Source organism: Galeopterus variegatus, unplaced genomic scaffold (assembly GCF_000696425.1).
Source record: "Galeopterus variegatus unplaced genomic scaffold, G_variegatus-3.0.2 Scaffold3785, whole genome shotgun sequence".
Classification (NCBI taxonomy): Eukaryota; Metazoa; Chordata; class Mammalia; order Dermoptera; family Cynocephalidae; genus Galeopterus; species Galeopterus variegatus.
In genome coordinates, this window is record NW_007729896.1 from 130,719 (window position 1) to 147,824 (window position 17,106).

A 17,106-nucleotide genomic window follows, 5' to 3' on the forward strand; every position below is an offset into this window, starting at 1 on the left:
TTTCAGGCAACTCAAGTAAGTGGATATATCTGGACCTATTACTTAACTCTTAGTATTAAATAGCTTAAACAATCACTCTACCACTATTTGTCCTAAAATTTGGTTTTAATAAAACATTTTTTCAGTCTAAACTCTTCAAGAGTTACTAGAATCTCAGTAATAGTACTAACAGATTGTGAGTTACTTAGGTACTCAAGTTCTACAACCAGTGAAAAATACAGTATATAGTCCTGACTAAATAAAAGGAATTTAAAAGGTACTGGGAAAAGATGAAAAATGAATAAAATAAAAAGAACATGTCACAAAATACCATATGTACAATACATTAATACTTTGCTTACTTGAATGTTATTTAAGCAGCCACTTAACTTGAGGTGACCCAAATTTTAAGTAGTAAGCAATAAAGATTTATTATACATGTAAAAGACCCTCTCAGGTCTTTCTGTCTCAGAGTCTATTCTGGCTTCAAACACAAACAAATCTAATTATTTAAGATTTTAGTATTAAATATACAGACGTTGAGTTACTTAGTAAATTTACTTGTGTGGAACAGTTAATTTCCCAAAAATGCTGGCCAGACAAAGTGGCATTACTAAAATACAGTATAAATTGAATGAAGATATTCTTAAGGAAAAAATATATCTTAAGAAAATTTACACATCTGAATTGTACCCTTATTTTCTGACTGGTGACATACATGGTAAGCTTTTGATAGAGTGTTGTCCATTAGAATTGATTATTTTTCTAGGAAAGAAAATTTATGCAATGACCATGTTAGTGGTATCCCAAATATTTATTTAAAATGAATAATATTTTAATATATGCACATAAACAATAAAAATTTAAAAACAAGACAAATCTGAGAAAGTGTCACAGTCTGGAGGAGCCTAAGGAGAAATAACAACTAAATGTAATGTGGTATTCTAGATGGCACCTGGGATGAGAAAAACATGAAAATGAAGGAAATCTGCATAAAGTACAGACTTCAATTAATAAAAATTTATCAGTATTAGATCATTGGTTTTAACAGATGTATCATAGTAATATAAGATGTTAACAATAGGGGAAGCTGAGTCCCGGGTAAATGAGATCTCTGTACTATCTTTACAACTTTTCTGTAAATTTAAGACTATTTTAAAATTAAAAATTTATATAAAGAAAAAAAGGCTACTAAAGAAAAAAATCATGTTCTGAAAATACATGGCTAATTTCATGACCTATGAACTTACAAAAGAAAATATTACATGAGTCTGTTTCTGAAAGATTTCTCTTGGGTTCTATATGAAAGAGCAGTATATTTAGAAGTTCTTTAAAACAACAGATTAAGATAATAGTTTTTACCCTTTCAAGTGTGATTTCTTCATATTCATAATCTGCATCAGTGCCATTTACCTAATGGGGAAAAGAGAAGTAGCTTAGAAATTGAGTATAAAATCTGAAATGGCAAAAAGTAATTTCTGCATGATTTATTAATGAAAACCTGTTAAATGTGACAGTAATCAAATAACAGCTTCATTTAAGTAATTTTAGGGAAGATTTTCAAAAACTGGAAGAGTACAAATGTGATCAGTGAGTTGACTTTCATGATATCATGACTTTCAAACACGCGAAGGGTAAATTCAGCGTTTTATATTATTAAACTCTTTCCTCCGCCACGATCCACACATCTAATCAGTTGCCATCTCTTCCTGATTTGAATACTTCATTTTTTTTCTGAAAACCATCACTTCTTCATTCTCATTTCTATTACTTTGATTCAGTCCATTGTTAATGTTCTCTGGAATACTATCAATGTAATCTATCCAACAGCTTAGATTAGTATTCCCCACTGCCCAAATCATTCTATGTGTTTTAAAGAGATGAATCTTTTTAAAAGCCCATGCTAATAACACACTTCCTCCATAACTTTCAGAAACTCTCCTTTCCTAGAAATATCCAAATTCTATGGCTTGGTAATCAAGGCTCTGTATGAACTGACACCAACATACCACCTACCTTCATCCCTAATGTACACACCTTACCTCTTCATATACTTTACATATCATCCTATTTGTATGACTTGCCCTTTCCATTATATACGCTGCAATTTCCTACCTCATCATCTGGAACTTTTATACTTCCTCTGTCACAACTTTCACTTACACATTTCATATCCAAATCAAATTCAACATTCAAAATCTTGTTCACATCTTAGAGGCCACACACTTTCTCTTATTCCCTCCCTTTTACTCCCTATTTTCTCCTGAAAAACTCCCACAGCAATGGCTATTGGTGAAGGGTAAGAAATCCTTAACAGATTAAGTTGGGTTCGAATCACTGTTTTAAAATTTCTAGCAATATGAGACTGGTCAAAATACAAAATGTAAGTCAAATGGAGACTGTGATAAATTACATTTCTAAGATGCCTCACATCTTCCATTCCACATGCTTGTTTGCAATATGACTAAATCACCCTACAAACAAGAGGTGGAGTTTATATCCCCTCCCGCTGGATCTAGGCAAGCCCTGTTTGATAAAAACAATGTGGTAACAAATGATGCTGTGTGGTCTCTGAGGCTAGGTCATATGATGCCTTGTAGTGATTACCTTTGTCTTTGAATGCATTTTCTTAGAACCCAGGAGCTATAATGTGAGGAAAAGTCAAATAGCCTACGGGGAGATCCAAATGAAGGAGAACCAAGGCCCTTGGCCAAAAGCCCCAGCTGCACTCCTAACCAGCAGTTAGCACCAACTGCCAGCCATGTGAATGAGACTAAATGGCTAGAAGCTTTCTAACCTTCTCCAGTGTCCCACCTAACATCATGTAAAGTAGAAGAACCATCCAGTTAACTCAGAAAATCATGAGAAATAATGAATTGTTCTTTTAAGCCACAAAGTTTCAGGGTTGTTTGTTATAATGATAGATAAGCAGAACAGAATAATTAAACTTATATGAGCTACTTTGCTTTCTTCACCACAGTATAAGACCATAACCCTTAATTCAGGTCTAGTGTCAGGGCTAGAAATTCTTTCCTTGGCTTTTGAAACCTATCTCTATTATCCTTTCGGGTTCTTAATTCTGTAGCACTCATGAATTCAAACCCAATTATTACTTTATTTCCTCTTCTTTCTCACCTAAACACATTTTTCTCTTGCTTTAGAGATTATGTTATAAAAGCATTTACATATATTTATCTATCATTTCTATACATCTGCAGTACAGGAGCGATATATAAGTACATGTGCATATCCTATCAACTTGACTGCAAGTCCTTTTTTATGAGTATTCATTATTTGCAGTGATACCCCCTTTCTTATTCTACAGGTTATGTGTATCACCTTTATTCTTTCTTGCTTGGACTCGCTAAAAGTCTATTGGTCTTTATCAAAAAGTAGATTCATCAATAATGTTAGGGCCGGCCCTGTGGCTCACTCAGGAGAGTGCGGTGCTGATCAATAATGTTAAAACTATTACATTCTATGCTATTACTTTATGCTTTTAATAGTTCCTTAATCTTTAGACTTTTTAAAAAAGCTTTTTGAGTTGAATGCTCAATTTATTTATGTTTACTCTTTTCTGTTTTTAAAAACATCCATTAAAGTTTATAAATTTTCCTCAGCACATGGCTTTGGCCAAATCCCACAACTGCAACACTGGGCTCTATTTTGTTCATTTGTTTATTTCTAAATAGTCTGAAATTATGTTCTGGAAAACATTTCCAAGTGAGTATGTTTATAATGCCCTTTCAGTATTAACATGTAAAGTTTTGGTATTGTGTAGCCTTATAATTTCTGCCTTAAGAAGTTTGAGATAAATGTTAAAATATTTTGAGTAATAAAAAATAATATAAAATAATAATAATAAAAGAAATTTGGGATTTTCACCATCAAGTCTCCTCACAAGGTAGATGCTTAATAGATGTTCCTGATCCTTAACTTAATGCCAAATCATGACATGTGATTCCAGGTAGCATAGAATGAAGTTTTCAGGTAGTAGAGAGTGATACAAAAATGGTGAAAAGTGAGGTAATATGGACCCGTAGTGACTTTATTACTCAATCCTCAAAAATTTAAAACTGCCTGATAATTTCAAGTACAGAGACAATTCAGTAACATTAAACACAGTGACAATGGGCTTCTAAGGGCCAAGAGTATGTTACAAAACCAAACATTTTTGTGGTGAGAATATCTAAAATCTACTCTTAGCAATTTTCAAGTATATAATACATTGTTATTAACTCTAGTTGCCATGTTATACAACAGATCTCTTGAACTTATTTCCTCCTAACTGAAATTTTGTGTCCTCTGACCAACATCTCTCCAAACTTCCCCCACCTCCAACCCCCAGTCCTTGCTGTCACTCTACTCTCTGTTTCTTTGAGTTTAGAGTTTTTTAGATTCCACACATAGGTGAGATCATGCAGTATTTGTCTTTCTGTGCCTTGATTATTTCAACAAACATATTGTCCACCAGGTTTATCCAAGTTCTTGCAAATGACAAGATTTCTACTTTTTTTAATGGCTGAATAATAGTCCCTTGTGTATATATTCCATATTTTCTTTATCAATTCATCTGCTGACAGACACTTAGGCTGTTTCCTTATCTTGGCTATTGTGAATAATGCTGCAATGAACATAGGCGTATAGACATCTCTTCGACATACTGATTTCATTCTCTTTGGATACATACCCAGAAGTGGATTGCTGGATCATACGGTACTTCTATTCTTAAGTTTTTGAGATACCTCCATACTGTTTTCCATAATGGCTATATTAATTCACATTCCCATCAACAGTGTACAAAGATCCCTTTTTCTCCACACCTTTGTCCACACTTAGCTCATCTTTTGATGACAGCCATCCTAATGGGTGTGAAGTGATACCACATTGTGGTTTGAATTTGCATTTCTCTAATGATTAGTGATGTTGAACAGTTTTTTATACACCTATGGGCCATTTATATATCTTTTTTTAAGAAATATCTTTTCAGGTCCTGTGCCCAGTTTTTAGTTGGGTTGTTTCCTTGATATTAAGTTATCTGAATTTCTTATATATTTTGGATATTAACCCCTTATCAGATTTAGGGTTTGCAAAAGTTTTCTTCTACTCAATAGACTGTCTCTGCACTCTGCTGATAGCTGTCTTTGCTGTGCAGAAGAGCTTGATATAATCACATCTGTCTATTTTTGCTTTTGTTGCCTGTGCTTTTGGGGTCATATCCAGAAAAATCTTTGCTCAGACCAACGTCAAGAAGTTTTTCCCATATTTCTTCTGGTAGTTTTACAGTTTCAAGTCTTTAATCCATTTTGAGCTAATTTTTGCACATGGGATGAGATAGGGTCCAATTTCATTCTTCTGCACATGGATATTCAGTTTTTCCAACAACATTTATTAAAGAGACTGTCCTTTCTCTAATGTGTGTTCTTGGCACTTTTTTTGAAGATCAGTTTACCATAAATGCATGGATTTATTTACCGGCTTTCTATTTTGTCCACTGATGTAGTTATCTGTTTTTGTGCCAGTATATCATGCTGTTTTGGTTACTATAGCTTTGTAGTAGATTTTGAGAAGAGGTAGTGTATGCAAATAATATTTTAAGTTTTGAACTTCCTGTTCAAGATTGCTTTGACTATTTGAGTCCTTTTGTGGTTCTGTACAAATTTAGGGGTGTATTTTCTATTTCTGCAAAAAACATCATTGGAATTTTGATAGGGATTGCTTTGGATAGTATAGACATTTTAACAATATTAATTCTTTCAAATCATGAACATGGAATATCTTTACATTTATTTGTATCTTCTTCAATTTCTTTCATGAACATTTTATAGTTTTCAGTATACAGGTCTCTCACCTCTTTAATTAAATTTATTCCTAAGCACTTTTTTTTGCTGCTGTTGAAAATGGCATGAAATGAAAGAGGAGGCATTACAACTGATACCAGAGAAAAACAAAGGATGATAAAAGACTACTAGGAACAATTATATGACAACAAATTGGGTATATTACAAAAAATGAATAAATTCCTAGAAACATAAACCTACCAAGACTGTATTATGAAGAAATAGTCAATCTGAACAGATGAATAACGAGTAAGGAGATTGAATCAATAATCAAAAATCTCCCATCAAAGAAAAGTCCAGATGCGATGGCTTAATGACTAAATTCTACCAAACAGTTAAAGGAGAACTAATACCAATCCTTCTCAAACTCTTCCAAAAAACTGAAAATTCCAAACTTGTTTTACTAGGCCAGCATTACACTGATACCAAAGCCAGACAAGAACACTAAAGAAAAGAGAATCACAGGCCAATAGCTCTGATGAACATAGATTCAAAAATCCCCAGCAAAATACCAGCAAACTGAATTCAAAACACATTAAAAGGATCATTCAACATGACCAAGAGGGATTTATCCCTGGGATGTAAGGATGACTCAATATACGCACAGCAGCAAATGTGATATGCCACATTAACAGAATAAATTTAAATTTTAAATTTTATTGAATTTTAACAAATTTAAAATTAAATAGCAACATGTGGCTAGTGGCTACTCTACTGGATGGTGTAGCTCTAGCTGAATCATTTCATTAAGTCCAACTCTACCTCTTCGCTACACACACACTCTTTCTTTTTCTCTTTCTTCTTCTCCCTCCCTGCTTCTACCCCTCCTTCCCCACTTACACACACATATACTCTCTATCTTTTGGGGCTATGATTGGTATTACACCAAATTTACAGATTACTCTGAGGTAAATGAAGATCTTTACATTATCTTCCTGCTTGGGAACAAGATCTGCTCCGTATTTACTCAAGTATTCTTTCATCCCTCTCAGTAAAGTTTTATAGGTTTCTCACTACAAACTCTATACATTTCTTTTCGGCTGATTGCTAGGTATTTCACAATTTTGTTAATACAGTTAATGGACTCATACTTCCAACTGGTTGTTGCTAGTTTACTGAAATAGCATTTACTATTTAACTTTTAAATTGTACAAGTTTTTTCTTTTAACTACAATCGACTTTAATTATAGGTACATATATGCCATAAAGCAAAGGAAAATTTATAACACAGGTATTCTCAGTCACTAATTGGCCCAGGAATTTTAATTTTCTAGTTTTCTAATCAGCCAACACTATTATATTCAAATAGGACAAATCCTATTACATTAAAAGTATAAGACTTATCTAAGGGAAGATAAAAAGAAGCCTAATTCCATATTATTTAGGTTTGGTTCAGTAATATCTTTCTGGCTATACAGTTATATATCGAAATCCAAGATTTTATGTACTGACATTAATAGGACTCATGGTTCATACTAATGTGTAATATCAGGCAATTAAAAACCTCAAAGCCTATACCATCACAGAGCAAGCACCTGACAATAAAAGCGTATGGAGAAAAAGAAAATGTTTTTCCTAATGAAAAATTAACACAACCAAATACAAAGCAATAACCTCCAAAGGGTTTACTTAAAAGTTTTTCCTAAATAGTAAATTTAGGTTGATTTAAAAATTTTATAGTTATTAATTACATGTGGAAAAACTGAGGCTATTAGTATATAAGAAACCTACCAAAGTCCAACTGAATAAATTTTCCTAACCTTTAGTCTTCATGTTTGTCTTAAGGAAAATAAAGACAGGGAAACATGAAAATTATTTCAACAAATTACTTCATTTCCTTCTCTTTACTGAAACCAGTAAGAACTCCAGAATTTTTGTCTCTAATTTTGCCTTCCATTAACAGTTTTTACTTTTTAAGGATAGAACAGAAATGAATGGAGAGAGAATAAAACCCAATGCCCAGGAAATTATAATATCAATTAATACTTAAAATTGAGTATAATACAGCATATTTAATGGTGAAAGACTGAAAGCTTTAGCCCAAGGATCAGGAACAAAATAAGGGTGTTTGCTTCCACCACTTCTATTAAATATTGTAATGGAGGTTCTAGCCAGGGCAATTAGGCAAGAAAAAGAAAAAATGCATCCACATTGAAAAGAAGTAAAAATATATCTACTTCTAGATGGCATGATCTTGTATATAGAAAATCCAAAGGAATCTACACACAAAAAACTATTTAGAGCTAATAATGAATGAGTTTGGCAAGGCTGAAGGATTTAGATCAATACCTAAAAGTCAATTATATTTCCATACATTATTAATAAAAATTCAAAAATAAAATTAAGAAAACAATTCCATTTACAATAGCATCAAAAGAATAAAATACTTTGAAGTAAATTTAACAAAAGAAGTGCAAGACTTTTACACTGAAAGTTACAAAACATTGTTGAAAGAAATTAAAAGCACAAACCCACATATTTATAATTAATTGATTTTCTACAAGAGTACCCAAACCATTCAATGTGGAAAGAACAGTCTTTTCAACAAATGGTGATGGGCAAACTAATATCCATATGCAAAAGAACGAAGTTGGACTCTTTATTAGTCCATTTTTTGTTGTTATAANAGAACCATCCAGTTAACTCAGAAAATCATGAGAAATAATGAATTGTTCTTTTAAGCCACAAAGTTTCAGGGTTGTTTGTTATAATGATAGATAAGCAGAACAGAATAATTAAACTTATATGAGCTACTTTGCTTTCTTCACCACAGTATAAGACCATAACCCTTAATTCAGGTCTAGTGTCAGGGCTAGAAATTCTTTCCTTGGCTTTTGAAACCTATCTCTATTATCCTTTCGGGTTCTTAATTCTGTAGCACTCATGAATTCAAACCCAATTATTACTTTATTTCCTCTTCTTTCTCACCTAAACACATTTTTCTCTTGCTTTAGAGATTATGTTATAAAAGCATTTACATATATTTATCTATCATTTCTATACATCTGCAGTACAGGAGCGATATATAAGTACATGTGCATATCCTATCAACTTGACTGCAAGTCCTTTTTTATGAGTATTCATTATTTGCAGTGATACCCCCTTTCTTATTCTACAGGTTATGTGTATCACCTTTATTCTTTCTTGCTTGGACTCGCTAAAAGTCTATTGGTCTTTATCAAAAAGTAGATTCATCAATAATGTTAGGGCCGGCCCTGTGGCTCACTCAGGAGAGTGCGGTGCTGATCAATAATGTTAAAACTATTACATTCTATGCTATTACTTTATGCTTTTAATAGTTCCTTAATCTTTAGACTTTTTAAAAAAGCTTTTTGAGTTGAATGCTCAATTTATTTATGTTTACTCTTTTCTGTTTTTAAAAACATCCATTAAAGTTTATAAATTTTCCTCAGCACATGGCTTTGGCCAAATCCCACAACTGCAACACTGGGCTCTATTTTGTTCATTTGTTTATTTCTAAATAGTCTGAAATTATGTTCTGGAAAACATTTCCAAGTGAGTATGTTTATAATGCCCTTTCAGTATTAACATGTAAAGTTTTGGTATTGTGTAGCCTTATAATTTCTGCCTTAAGAAGTTTGAGATAAATGTTAAAATATTTTGAGTAATAAAAAATAATATAAAATAATAATAATAAAAGAAATTTGGGATTTTCACCATCAAGTCTCCTCACAAGGTAGATGCTTAATAGATGTTCCTGATCCTTAACTTAATGCCAAATCATGACATGTGATTCCAGGTAGCATAGAATGAAGTTTTCAGGTAGTAGAGAGTGATACAAAAATGGTGAAAAGTGAGGTAATATGGACCCGTAGTGACTTTATTACTCAATCCTCAAAAATTTAAAACTGCCTGATAATTTCAAGTACAGAGACAATTCAGTAACATTAAACACAGTGACAATGGGCTTCTAAGGGCCAAGAGTATGTTACAAAACCAAACATTTTTGTGGTGAGAATATCTAAAATCTACTCTTAGCAATTTTCAAGTATATAATACATTGTTATTAACTCTAGTTGCCATGTTATACAACAGATCTCTTGAACTTATTTCCTCCTAACTGAAATTTTGTGTCCTCTGACCAACATCTCTCCAAACTTCCCCCACCTCCAACCCCCAGTCCTTGCTGTCACTCTACTCTCTGTTTCTTTGAGTTTAGAGTTTTTTAGATTCCACACATAGGTGAGATCATGCAGTATTTGTCTTTCTGTGCCTTGATTATTTCAACAAACATATTGTCCACCAGGTTTATCCAAGTTCTTGCAAATGACAAGATTTCTACTTTTTTTAATGGCTGAATAATAGTCCCTTGTGTATATATTCCATATTTTCTTTATCAATTCATCTGCTGACAGACACTTAGGCTGTTTCCTTATCTTGGCTATTGTGAATAATGCTGCAATGAACATAGGAGTATAGACATCTCTTCGACATACTGATTTCATTCTCTTTGGATACATACCCAGAAGTGGATTGCTGGATCATACGGTACTTCTATTCTTAAGTTTTTGAGATACCTCAGTATAGACATCTCTTCGACATACTGATTTCATTCTCTTTGGATATATACCCAGAAGTGGATTGCTGGATCATACGGTACTTCTATTCTTAAGTTTTTGAGATACCTCCATACTGTTTTCCATAATGGCTATATTAATTCACATTCCCATCAACAGTGTACAAAGATCCCTTTTTCTCCACACCTTTGTCCACACTTAGCTCATCTTTTGATGACAGCCATCCTAATGGGTGTGAAGTGATACCACATTGTGGTTTGAATTTGCATTTCTCTAATGATTAGTGATGTTGAACAGTTTTTTATACACCTATGGGCCATTTATATATCTTTTTTTAAGAAATATCTTTTCAGGTCCTGTGCCCAGTTTTTAGTTGGGTTGTTTCCTTGATATTAAGTTATCTGAATTTCTTATATATTTTGGATATTAACCCCTTATCAGATTTAGGGTTTGCAAAAGTTTTCTTCTACTCAATAGACTGTCTCTGCACTCTGCTGATAGCTGTCTTTGCTGTGCAGAAGAGCTTGATATAATCACATCTGTCTATTTTTGCTTTTGTTGCCTGTGCTTTTGGGGTCATATCCAGAAAAATCTTTGCTCAGACCAACGTCAAGAAGTTTTTCCCATATTTCTTCTGGTAGTTTTACAGTTTCAAGTCTTTAATCCATTTTGAGCTAATTTTTGCACATGGGATGAGATAGGGTCCAATTTCATTCTTCTGCACATGGATATTCAGTTTTTCCAACAACATTTATTAAAGAGACTGTCCTTTCTCTAATGTGTGTTCTTGGCACTTTGAGACTGTCCTTTCTCTAATGTGTGTTCTTGGCACTTTTTTTGAAGATCAGTTTACCATAAATGCATGGATTTATTTACCGGCTTTCTATTTTGTCCACTGATGTAGTTATCTGTTTTTGTGCCAGTATATCATGCTGTTTTGGTTACTATAGCTTTGTAGTAGATTTTGAGAAGAGGTAGTGTATGCAAATAATATTTTAAGTTTTGAACTTCCTGTTCAAGATTGCTTTGACTATTTGAGTCCTTTTGTGGTTCTGTACAAATTTAGGGGTGTATTTTCTATTTCTGCAAAAAACATCATTGGAATTTTGATAGGGATTGCTTTGGATAGTATAGACATTTTAACAATATTAATTCTTTCAAATCATGAACATGGAATATCTTTACATTTATTTGTATCTTCTTCAATTTCTTTCATGAACATTTTATAGTTTTCAGTATACAGGTCTCTCACCTCTTTAATTAAATTTATTCCTAAGCACTTTTTTTTGCTGCTGTTGAAAATGGCATGAAATGAAAGAGGAGGCATTACAACTGATACCAGAGAAAAACAAAGGATGATAAAAGACTACTAGGAACAATTATATGACAACAAATTGGGTATATTACAAAAAATGAATAAATTCCTAGAAACATAAACCTACCAAGACTGTATTATGAAGAAATAGTCAATCTGAACAGATGAATAACGAGTAAGGAGATTGAATCAATAATCAAAAATCTCCCATCAAAGAAAAGTCCAGATGCGATGGCTTAATGACTAAATTCTACCAAACAGTTAAAGGAGAACTAATACCAATCCTTCTCAAACTCTTCCAAAAAACTGAAAATTCCAAACTTGTTTTACTAGGCCAGCATTACACTGATACCAAAGCCAGACAAGAACACTAAAGAAAAGAGAATCACAGGCCAATAGCTCTGATGAACATAGATTCAAAAATCCCCAGCAAAATACCAGCAAACTGAATTCAAAACACATTAAAAGGATCATTCAACATGACCAAGAGGGATTTATCCCTGGGATGTAAGGATGACTCAATATACGCACAGCAGCAAATGTGATATGCCACATTAACAGAATAAATTTAAATTTTAAATTTTATTGAATTTTAACAAATTTAAAATTAAATAGCAACATGTGGCTAGTGGCTACTCTACTGGATGGTGTAGCTCTAGCTGAATCATTTCATTAAGTCCAACTCTACCTCTTCGCTACACACACACTCTTTCTTTTTCTCTTTCTTCTTCTCCCTCCCTGCTTCTACCCCTCCTTCCCCACTTACACACACATATACTCTCTATCTTTTGGGGCTATGATTGGTATTACACCAAATTTACAGATTACTCTGAGGTAAATGAAGATCTTTACATTATCTTCCTGCTTGGGAACAAGATCTGCTCCGTATTTACTCAAGTATTCTTTCATCCCTCTCAGTAAAGTTTTATAGGTTTCTCACTACAAACTCTATACATTTCTTTTCGGCTGATTGCTAGGTATTTCACAATTTTGTTAATACAGTTAATGGACTCATACTTCCAACTGGTTGTTGCTAGTTTACTGAAATAGCATTTACTATTTAACTTTTAAATTGTACAAGTTTTTTCTTTTAACTACAATCGACTTTAATTATAGGTACATATATGCCATAAAGCAAAGGAAAATTTATAACACAGGTATTCTCAGTCACTAATTGGCCCAGGAATTTTAATTTTCTAGTTTTCTAATCAGCCAACACTATTATATTCAAATAGGACAAATCCTATTACATTAAAAGTATAAGACTTATCTAGGGGAAGATAAAAAGAAGCCTAATTCCATATTATTTAGGTTTGGTTCAGTAATATCTTTCTGGCTATACAGTTATATATCGAAATCCAAGATTTTATGTACTGAGGGGAAGATAAAAAGAAGCCTAATTCCATATTATTTAGGTTCGGTTCAGTAATATCTTTCTGGCTATACAGTTATATATCGAAATCCAAGATTTTATGTACTGACATTAATAGGACTCATGGTTCATACTAATGTGTAATATCAGGCAATTAAAAACCTCAAAGCCTATACCATCACAGAGCAACTCAGGCTGCTTCTACTCATGGCGAAAAGTGGCAGGCAGCCGGTGGGTACAAGCAGATCACATAGCGAGAGGAAGCAAGAGAGAGTGTGGTGGTGCCAGGGTCTTTTAAACAACCAGTTCTTGTGGGTACTAATAGAATGAGAACTCACTCACTACCCTTCCTCCCCCAGAAAGAGCATTAATCCATTCATGAGGGATCTGTCCCCATGACTCAAACAGCTTCCAGCACCATCACAGTGGGAATCAGATTTCTGCATGTGTAGAGGATTCATAAAACAAATGTACTTCACAGGGCCTGGTTTTCCAGAGCCTTGCAGTTTCAAACGCTGACCTTGCAAAGGACAGGAAATTTTCTCTGGGCTATAAAGGCTCTGCTGTAAGATAAAGAACTGTAACACAGCAAGGTTGCTGGCTCAAAGACAGGTTACTGATTGATATGTAAAGATACTGGGAAATTGCTGTAAGAAGAGAATGTTTGCTAAAATCAAGCTTTTGTTAGTGGATTGACTTAATTACATGTTACCAGCTTCAATTGCTAAACTTGTTAAACTGTACTTAGCAAAACCCCACCTATGTCTCTTCCTGTAACTTGCTGGTCTGGGGAATAAATGCTGGAAGAGAACCCCAATTCGTGGTTAATTTCCCAAATGGAAGGAATGCCTTGCGCTTGAGGGTTCTGGGATATTAACCCCTTTCTGGGGCATCTCTCTGCTCAGAAGAGATGGACTTTGAGTAATCTTTGGCAGCTCTGTCACCCAGGGGAAAAGGGGTGATAAATCCGTGGGAGGCAAAGCAACATGCATGAGTTTTGGGGGGATAACACATCCAAACTCTATCACATTCCTACCTCACATTATACAAAAATTAACTTAAAATGGATCAAAGACTAAATGCAAGAGCTAAACTATAAAACTTTGAGAAGAAAACCTAAGTGTAAATTTTTGTGACTTTATATTAGGCAATGGTTTCTTAGGTAAGAAACCAAAAGTGACAGTTGAAAGATATATAAATTAGACTTTTGTGTTTTTTTGTGTGTTTTTTTTTTTCCTTTTTGTCTTTTTTCGTGTCCGGCAACGGATCGCAACCCTCAGTGTCGCGCCCGTACCGGACCGGGACCGGCAACGGGATCGCAACCCTCGGCGCTGCACCTGCACCTCGCTCAGCCAGTGAGCGGGAACTGGTCTGTATGTGGGATCCGAACCCTCGTTGGGAGCGCCGCCGCGCTCCCAAGCGGTGCACTGTAGTAGTGTGCCACCGGGCCGGCCCCAGACTTTTGTGTTTTAAAGGAAATTATCAAAAAAGTAAAAACATAATCGACAGAATGGGAGGAAATTTTTGTAAATCATATATCTGATAAAGGACTTGTACTTAGAATACACAAATAACTCTTACAAAGCACTAATAAAACACAAACAGCCCAATTAAAAATGGGCAAAGGAGCTAAACAGATATTTCCCCAAAGAAGATATAATGGCCAATAAGCACATGAAAATATGTTCAATTTCATTAGTCATTGGGAAATGCAAGTCAAAGCCATAATGAGACATCACTTCATACCCAGTAGGATGGCTATAATCAAAAAGATTGTTACATTATTGGTAGGAAACAAGATTAGTGAGGAAGTAGAGAAACTGGAAATCTGACACACTGCTGGTGGGAATGTAAAATATAGCAATCTTGAAAAACAGTTTGGTAGTTCCTTAAAAGGTTAAATACAGAGTTATAACATGACCCAGCCATTCCATTCCCAGGTATATACCTAAGAGAAATGAAAACATATGTCCACACAAAAGTTGCAATGATATTCATATCAGCATTATACATAATAGCTAAAAAGTGGACACAACCCAAATGTCCTTCAATTGAGGGGATACTCAAAATGTAGTGAATCCATACAGCAGAATATTATTTGGTAGTAAAAATGAATGAATTACTAATATACGTTACAACATGGATAAACCTTAAAAACATTATCCTAAGTGAAAGAAGCCAGAAACAAAAGACCACATATTGTATGATTCTATTTATATGAAAAGTCCAGAACAGACAAATCCATAGTGACTGAAAGCAGATTAGTGGTTGCTAGGGCTGGGTGTAGGGCTTAATGGGGAGTGACTGCTAATGGCAAAAGGTTTCTTTATAGAAGTCCAGAACAGACAAATCCATAGTGACTGAAAGCAGATTAGTGGTTACTAGGGCTGGGTGTAGGGCTTAATGGGGAGTGACTGCTAATGGCAAAAGGTTTCTTTATAGATTGATTAAAAATGTTCTGGAATTGGTAAGTAGTGATGATGGCACAACATTGTGAATAAACTAAAAATCACTAAACTGTATACTTTAAAAGGGTGGATTTTGTGGTATGTAAATATCTCCACATAAAATTTTCTGAAGGTGAAAAGGTAGAAAAAGATGAACAACAACATAAATGCAAATTAAAACAATGAGTTAATACATTTTAAACATGATGTTAACAAAAGATTAAAAAGTTTATTAACACACTGTGCTGATGACAGTATGGGGCAAAAAATATATATTGATATATAATTGTTGAATTACAAATGGGTAAAACTTTATGGAGTGCAATTTGGCAATAATGATCAAATCTGAAAATGAACACACTTCCTAAGCAAGTCTATCTATATGAATATATTCTTATTATGTACAGTATTTGTATATCTACACAAAAATTATCACTAGAGGATCGATTTTTAATGGTAAAAGTTTGAAAACAATATTAGATATGCTTGTATATGTATAATGTTTATAGAAGGATATATATGAAACTACTAACACTTTTTGTTTTAAGCAAGGAAACTGGAAGATTGAAAGCAGGGGTGGAAGGAAGATTTACTTTTCATTGGAATCCCTTTGTATCTTTTGAATTTTGTAAATGGTGTATATTTCACCTTTCACTTAATTACTTAATTTGAGGAAGTGTGATGACTGCAACCAGAAAAAAATTGTTCTAAGGCAGCAGCTACAATTTTTATTCATCAGTACATAGCTTGAATTAAGTGATTAGGGAACTAACAAAGAAATAACAAATATATTTAAACACCATTCTGGAATATATTTTAAATTTCAGAATAAAATTCCCCAATCTCCTAAAAGCCTCAAGTTGTTTTACAAATACACTGGTTTGCCTACATGCTGCAAAAGCCATAGAGAATAGTTACTAACCAAACATTTCATATAGAGTTCTTTAAATATGATAAAGTACTAACTTTTGACAAATCTTGCTTGGGGAATTGGAATTTAACTTGTTATGTACAGAAAAGGGTTAAAATATCAGGCCCGAGGCTACTATCTCTATAAGGGCCTGCTTGCAAGGCTGGGTCTTAGCTGGTATCTGGAAACTTGGATTTTGATAGTGTTCCCATCATTCCCTAACAGGGTGGTTTATTGTACCCAGACTTTGTAGAGAGAATGCATTTTATGCTGAACACCTGCTTTCCTTTTGGGAGTCTGGAAATTTGGTACAAGCTAGACAGAGGATGCCTACATGACTAACTGATGATAAAAAACACGGGTGCTGAGTCCATTCTGAACTTCCTTAGGCAGAAACATTGCATACATATTGCTGCATTTTCACTGCTGGCTGAAAAAGTGACCCCTTGTGGGAAGAAGAAAGTATGAGAAAGTCTAAATATGGATTCCTTTAGACATAACAGCCTTACATTGTGAAGGCAGATCCTCAGTTACTGCAATAAATTTTAGCCATGAGTAAACTGTATGCTCAGACTTGTATTTCTAGCAAATCTCAAGATTAGCATACCAAGCAGCAAACTTAAAGTAAATGTATAATTTCAAGTTTATATGACCTATTATTTAAAAAATGTTTTTACTGCTAAGCAATATATGTTGAGAGTCTCC

General features: G+C 33.8%; 1 protein-coding gene across 1 annotated transcript in view; it reads right to left on the reverse strand.

The window, feature by feature from the left end:
* The window catches only part of LOC103601545 (disks large homolog 1-like), a 164,953-nt gene that overhangs the window by 107,154 nt on the left and 40,693 nt on the right, over positions 1-17,106 (reverse strand). The window contains exon 3 of the mRNA XM_008585979.1: positions 1,342-1,392. Coding sequence (XP_008584201.1) covers positions 1,342-1,392 — 51 coding nt within the window. The remainder of the gene's footprint in view (positions 1-1,341; positions 1,393-17,106) is intronic.